Source organism: Geospiza fortis, unplaced genomic scaffold (genome assembly GCF_000277835.1).
Source record: "Geospiza fortis unplaced genomic scaffold, GeoFor_1.0 scaffold70, whole genome shotgun sequence".
NCBI classification, from domain to species: Eukaryota; Metazoa; Chordata; class Aves; order Passeriformes; family Thraupidae; genus Geospiza; species Geospiza fortis.
In genome coordinates, this window is record NW_005054317.1 from 6,567,475 (window position 1) to 6,574,079 (window position 6,605).

General features: G+C 62.7%; 2 protein-coding genes across 2 annotated transcripts; one reads left to right on the forward strand and one right to left on the reverse strand.

Moving 5' to 3' along the window:
* The first annotated feature begins 56 nt into the window (after window positions 1-56).
* Window positions 57-1,816, forward strand: RPUSD3 (RNA pseudouridine synthase D3). Its single transcript, XM_031056324.1, is given in 10 exon segments — window positions 57-139; window positions 374-441; window positions 518-562; window positions 637-733; window positions 822-929; window positions 998-1,082; window positions 1,151-1,277; window positions 1,360-1,499; window positions 1,580-1,616; window positions 1,619-1,816. Coding segments are annotated over 10 exon segments (912 nt in total). The 3' UTR covers window positions 1,741-1,816.
* Window positions 1,817-2,120: 304 nt separating this feature from the next.
* Window positions 2,121-5,855, reverse strand: LOC102040833 (tubulin monoglycylase TTLL3). Its single transcript, XM_031056325.1, has 10 exons — window positions 5,748-5,855; window positions 5,315-5,623; window positions 5,066-5,194; window positions 4,884-4,998; window positions 4,679-4,786; window positions 4,257-4,425; window positions 4,035-4,183; window positions 3,713-3,959; window positions 3,200-3,635; window positions 2,121-3,125 (listed from the first exon to the last, which is right to left on the reverse strand). The coding sequence occupies exons 1-10, from the start codon at window positions 5,757-5,759 to the stop codon at window positions 2,121-2,123; spliced, it is 2,679 nt and encodes an 892-aa protein (XP_030912185.1). The 5' UTR covers window positions 5,760-5,855.
* Between the last annotated feature and the right edge of the window lie 750 nt (window positions 5,856-6,605).

Sequence of the window (6,605 nt, forward strand, 5' to 3'; positions counted from 1 at the left end):
CGCCGCGGGGTGAGCGGGGCGCGGGGGTGGATACAGGGGGTGCGTTCATGTGCGGGATGCGGGTGTACAGAGGTGCGTGTGGACCCCCGTGGGGGGCACGCCCACGGGTGTGCGGGCACCTGGAGATGCACACGCGTGGGTACGGAGGGGTTATGAATTGGGGTTATGGGGGGGTTGTGGGATTGGGGACGAGCCTGTGGGGTCGCAGATGTGCGAGCACAGAGGGGCCGGGCAAGCAAGCGTGAGGGTGCGGAGACACGTGGAGAGGAGGGCAGACAGTGTTGGGTGAGATTTATATAGACACGCAGAGTGGGGTGCAGGGGTAGGTGCTGAGGGAAGACCTGTGTCCCCCTGCCCACTCCATCCCCTGCAGGTGGAAGCAGCTGCTGGGCCCCAAGGAGACGCTGAGGCTGCTGGAGGGCTCTGTGGTGCACCGGGAAGGTACCTGCGACAGGGGACAGTGGGGACAAGGGACCCGGTAAGCGGGGTACATCCTGACCAGACTTCCCCTCACTAGGAGCCCTGCTGGCACTGAACAAGCCCCCTGGCCTCCCCATTCTGGGTGAGTACAGGACAGTGATGGGGGTCTGCAGGTGTGGGGGCTCAGCAGGTGCTGACCTGCCAGCATCCCCACAGGGCGTCCTGGGGACCTGAGCCTGGATGTGCTGCTGCCGGCACTGAGACGACGCCTGGGCCTCCCTGCTGAGCTCCACGTGGTGAAGGCTCCTGCCAGGTGTGGTAAGAGGGTTCAGGCTGGAGGTCCTGGGGTGAAGCGGGGGCTGCCTTTCCCCCTCCAGGTCTCAAGCAGCCATGTCCCACAGGGAGTATTCTGGCCTTGTCCTCCTGTCCAGCTGCTACCACACCACTAAGAAACTCCAACAGTTCTTCACTGATGCTCGTTGGAGAGGCCAGTACCCTGCCACGTATCGGTGAGTCCTTGGGACCCTGCCATGCTGGCATGGGGGTCCTGTCCCCTTCTCACCACCTTACCCTGCAGTGCCATCACCGTGGGAGTCCCGGCAGAGGCGGAGGGTGAAATCTCCACAGGGCTGAGCTGGCAGCAGCAGGGGGACAGAGCCATGGTAAGGGGGTGCAGTGGGCTGGGGGCACGGGGGATACCCCAGGGAGTGCTGAGGGCTGTGCTCTGCAGGTGGTGCCAGTCCCAGCCCCAGGACGCCGCAGCCTGGCCAGGAAGGATGTGAAGAGCACCCTGACACGCTACCGGGTGCTGAGTGCCACAGGGGGCTGTGCCCTCCTCCAGCTCCAGCCCAGGACGGGTGAGTGGCCCCTCAACACCTCTGCCACCCCAGGCACCCTTCCTGACCCCTGCAATCTCACCTTGTCCGTGTTCCTCGCCAGCCTTCCCAGAACAGCTCCAGGTGCACCTGACGCTGCTGCTGTGCCCGGCCCTGGGTGACCACAAGCACTCCTCCCGTGTGGGCAGGGTGCTGGGAGTGCCCTTCTTCCTGACCCCCGAATCTGCCCCGGCCCGCACACAGGTCTGTGCCAGGCTGGGTGCTGGCTGGGGCATTCAGCACAGCCCTCAGGGATCCCACTGAGCTGCCCACTCACATTGCAGGTACTGGACGAGGAGCTGCTGTCCCCCCTGGGGGGCAGCTCCATCCCCTCCCACTCCATATCCACCTGCAGGAGCTAGTGCTGCCCGAGGGCCCCCTCTGTGCCCCCCCACCACCGTACTTCCTGCACACTCTGCTCTGTCTGGGGCTGCCTGAGCACTAGGAGCTCTAGTGCTGCCATGGACACCCACCCCACCCTTCTACTCTCTGCCACCCCATTAAAATCCCCCCCTGTTTTCTGGGTGGCCCAGCACTCAGTTCTTTTCTTGGCACACAGAGGATGCATTTCTCCTGGCTGTGCCTCTGGGGGCACCAGCCCTGCCACCACTCTCTGCCTGCCCTGGTGCCAAGTGCTGGAATGCAGCAGTGTCATCACCCACCACAGCTCTGTCTGGCAGGGGCGACCATAGGCAGGAGCAGAGGCAGCTTTTCCTGCCTGCTCTCTGCCCTGGCAGCCCCAGCTCCCACCCACAGCCCCATCCCAGGGGCAGTCCTACCCCTCCCCACACTCTCACACACAGAAGGTCCGAGACAGACTCCTTATCACAGAATCATTTTAAAGCGTGGGAGGAGCTGGGTACCACGACACAGCAGTGGGATCTCTTTGGGATCAGAGGCAGCCGGTGTTGGCTCAGCAAGGACAGGCAGGGTGCTGTCCACTCCTGGGGCTGTCTCAGTGTCCCAAGTCTTCTGCATCCCATTGGGAGCTGCTGTGTTCTTCTGCTCCAGGCACGGGGTCCCGGTGCTCTGTGCAGACTGAGGTTGTTGCGAGGGCTTGGCAGGAGGGAAGGAGTGTGCAGAACCTTGGGTTAGCCAGGGGTTTCTGGGGGTTCCCCGGGGTGGTGGCATCGGCACCCAGTCCAGGGGACAGCCACCGATCCGGGGCTGCTCAGGCAGGTGACCGAGCCGTGGCAGCCCCTGGCTCTCAGCAGGGGTGGCCCGAGGCTTTGGTGGTGCTGGGGGGTCAGAGCTGCTGGAAGGGCAGTGGCTCTGTTGCTCCAGAGGAGGCAACTTCTTTGTTGCTGCTCTGGGCTGGGTCCCCTGGGTGGTTCTGCCCCCTGGGGACACAGAGCTCTTGCAGGCGCTGGGCACCGTGGTGGGAGATCGATGGCGCGCTCTCCGGGGCACCTGGGTGGTTCTGCCCCCTGGGGACAGGGAGAGCTTGGGGGCACTGGGCACCATGGTAGGAGATCGATGCCGTGCTCTCCGGGACACCTGGATGGTTCTGGCCCCTGGGGACAGGGAGAGTTTGCGGGCACTGGACACAGAGGTGGAGAAATGACGCTGCGCTCGCTTGCGTGCATGGGTGGCTCTGGCCCTCGGGGACACAGGGAGCTTGCGGGCACTGGGCGCCGTGGTGGAGAAATGACGCTGTGCTCGCTTGGAGACATAAGCGTCTCTGGCCCTTGAGGACACAGGGTCATGGAGGGTATTGGCCATGGGAGGGGGCTGGTCCTGGGCTTGCTCTTGTGCTGTCTGGAGGCTCTTCAGGGAACAGCCTTTGACCAGCAGCTTCACACGTCCTGACAGAAGCTTGGGCACAGCTGCCTGCAGGGAGACAGCAGGTAGTAGGGGGGCTCAGGGTGTCTGGGGGGTGTGTGGCCCCCATCCCCCCAGCCTACCTCCTTGTAGATGAGCTCAAACGCTCCAATGGAGCAGGTGGGGTTGTCCTTGCGGTCCAGCACGAGGCACAGCGTGTCCCGCTGGACATTGGCACAGAGCTGTCGGGTCACTGCCGAGGAGGGGCTCATGGTGGGGCAGGAGTTGATCTCCAGCAGCCAGGGCTGGAGGTTCTCCCCAACAACAAAGTCGGCCCCATAGAGCTCGAAGTTGCCCTTGCGGAAGCGCACCCGGTCCCGGGCACTGCGCAGAGCGTTCAGGATCGCCGCCTTCATGCCGGGCACCAGCACCTCGTGCCAAGCATCCGCCTGCCCCACCTGTGCCAGGTATTCCTGGAACTGCTTGTTTGACCAGATCTTGTCGGGGGGCACACGGGGGTCCTGGTCTGGTGACGTCTTGTACCACTTCTGGACGGAGACGTTGCAGAGGTGCCTGGCACTGGGGCAGGGAGAGCGGGGCTGGGGCAGGGGGTGCCAGGGTGCTGGGGTGTGGGGAGCCAGGGTGGGGGCACTCACCGCTCCAGGTGATGCAGGGAGAAGGGCCGGGAGCAGAAGCGCAGGTAGCAGTCTTGGTAGAACCAGACGGTCAGTGGCTTCCAGTCAGTCACAACAAACCATTGCCGGATGTCGAATTTGGTGCCGAAAATGGTCATCAGCCGCTCCACGTACTTCTGCACCACCCATCTGCCCACCTGCACCGAGGGTGCTGTGCAGCTCCATGCCAGCTGCAGCATCTCCTCCAGCCGCGTCATGCAGATGATGCCTGGAAAAACCAGTCATAGTGGGACCCCTCCTAAATGGGGAACTTCTGTGTGCTCCCCACTTCCCCCAGCCTTACCCCTGCCTTGGGATTCAGCACCAGGCTTGAGGATCCAGACGTTGAGCTTGCCCTCCATGTCAAGCTGGGGCAGCTTCTCTGCAAGGCTCTGCAGCAGGTTCTGGCACTGCTTCCTCTGCTGCCTGGTCAGCACCAGCCCTGCCCCCTCACTGTGGGGGGAAGGGGGCCTCAGCAGCAGCCCTGCCATGGTGCCCCTGTCCCCCCATCCCAGTCAGCACTCACTGTGCCACACGGTAGTATTGCTGCAGGAAGTTGTCCCAGTCGATGCAGGTCCTGCAGGGGGACGGGGTGTTCCTGTCGATGTCCTCGTGCTGCAGAACGCCCAGGTGCTGCTTACAGACCTCCAGGGCTTCCTCCACCAGCTCAGGGTACAGGGGGGAGCCTGGCTGTGCTGTGGAATGCTTGGAGTGAGAGATGTGACTCCTATGCCAGCTTTGGGGACAGAGCTTCCCTGTGGGATGGGTGGCTGTGGGTGCATGGGGATGGTGTTGGGAGCAGAGTACCCATGAGCTGGGCTAGTAGGAGGGAGTGGGGGATCCTAGGCCACAGCCATGAGCAGAGGCTGTGCCTCCAAGCTCAGCCATCAGTTGTCCCTAAATCTGTACTCTCTGCCATCATCCCCAGGCCCAGCTCCATGTACTCACCTTCCCCATTGTCAGAGTTTGGGACCTGCCCTGTCCTCACTGGCCTGTCCCCAGCCTCCTCCAGGGCCAGTTTGAGCAGGCTGCGTGCTGCTGTCAGGCGGAAATCCTCTGCAAGAGGGAGGCATCATCCCCAGCCAGTCCTGCACAGGACACTGGGGCAGTGGGAGCACAAGGAGGGACATGAGGGCAACAGCCTTCAGCTCACCAATGAAAGCTTCTCGATCATCTCTGGTCCCCAGGCGGTAGCACCGGGGGAAGAAGGCATTGGGGTCAGCTTGCTCAATCCACGGCAGGTTTTGTAGGCTGAGGCACAGCCCTTCCTGTTTAGAGGAAGTTGTCAGTCCCTACTGGACCCCGTCCCCCTGCCCAAGGGCTCCAGCCTCCCACCTTGGTGGTGAATGCATCCACCCGGGCATAATGGTTCAGCACGCTGTCATCCCGCAGCAGCTGCCGGTCAACGGTCTCAAGGAAGTTGGTCCAGATGAAGTTTGGCAACTGGTCCCGTGCCAGGTAGGACTGGTGGAGGGAGGAAGCCAGGGTGGGACACAGAGCCCCCATCCCACCCTTGTGCCCTGTCCAAGGCTGTGCCCATGCCTGGGGCAGTGGCAGGGCTCAGCCCCAGCCCTCTCTGCTAACCATGAGCTGGTGGATGCCAAGTGGGTCCTCATCACACTGCTCTTCCTCCTCGGCAGGTAGCCATGGGTAGTGCAGGGGGTCTGTGGGCCCCAGAACAGGCTGTGCCCCACCACGTGGGATCAGCAGCACCTCCCTCTGCCTAGCACCACCACTGCTTGGCGCTGTCTGCAGCCGCTGCCTGTTTTGGTCACCGCAGTGCTGCTCCAGCTGTCTGCCCGCGCTGGGTGCCTTCCTCTCCACCCAGCCCCGGGCTCGCAGCAGCCGGCGGATGATGGGGTAGGGGCCCTGCACCATGAAGATCTTCTTCTCCTGTGCAGAGACCAGTGGGCTCAGCCTGCCCCAGTTCTTGTTCCTCTGGTTCAGCTCTCCTGAGCCAGAAATGCAATAAATGCAAGAAAGTGGCATTTGAGGGGTGTGAAATCAGGTCCCTCACCTTAATGGCCATCTCCACATGCAGCTTGGCCTTCTTGATCTGCTCAAGGCTAAGCAAGCGCTGGCAGCGAACCTGGTGGCTGCTGGTGGTGGCTGCTGAATGCCCTGTGAGGACAGCCCTGTCTGAGCCCACTGTCCCCACGTCCCCAGTCCCACAGGGCAGGCATGGAGAGGTAGAAAGCACTGACCTGCCTGCCTCTGACATGGCTTTCGGGCCCTTGAAAGGGTAGTCTCCGACCTGCTGAGCTTTGTGCCAGCGTCCCAGCTGCAGTGCACAGACCCAGGATACCCCACTGTACCCTTGTCCTCAGCCTCCTGGGCCATGAGGTGGCTGAAGTGTACCCTGCTCAAGTATTGTCCCTGTCTGGGGGGCTGTGTGCCTGCAGTGCTGCTCTCTGGGTCACATTGTCCCATGGCAGCCTGAGGAGAGCTCTGGGTGGCTCTTCCTCCTCTCTGCCAAGCAGCTTGGCCTATTCCCCTGTCCTGCAGGGGACTGAAGTCGGAGTCCAGCACAGGACATGGCCTCTGAAGCCCAGTACCACTGATGTTAGAATGCAGGATATGGCTCCCCAACGCCAGCACCACTGTGATGTCACAGCCCCAGCTCCAGCCACCACGATGGCTCCACTGCACACAAGGGGGGACACCCACAGCCCCCTGTGTCCACAGCCAGCCACCCCCCACTCAAACCTCACACCCTGCACAAAATCCTTTTGTGCCCCACAGCCCAAGCCCCTTGCTGCCCCCAGGCCAACTTCAAGTCCTTTCATACTCTCCTGACACCCCCCCATGGTCCGTCACACACCCTCAGGGCTGACCCCACTGTTTGCTCTGGCTGCTCTGCACCCCTCCAGTTCCA

What these genes read in the sequence shown, in the direction of transcription:
- LOC102040833 (XM_031056325.1), bottom strand. An exon ending in TGGATGCATTCACCACCAAG is followed by an intron (nt 4,999 to 5,065) that starts GTGGGAGGCTGG and finishes TCCTCTAAACAG; the next exon opens with GAAGGGCTGTGCCTCAGCCT. An exon ending in TGCTGAATCCCAAGGCAGGG is followed by an intron (nt 3,960 to 4,034) that starts GTAAGGCTGGGG and finishes TGGTTTTTCCAG; the next exon opens with GCATCATCTGCATGACGCGG.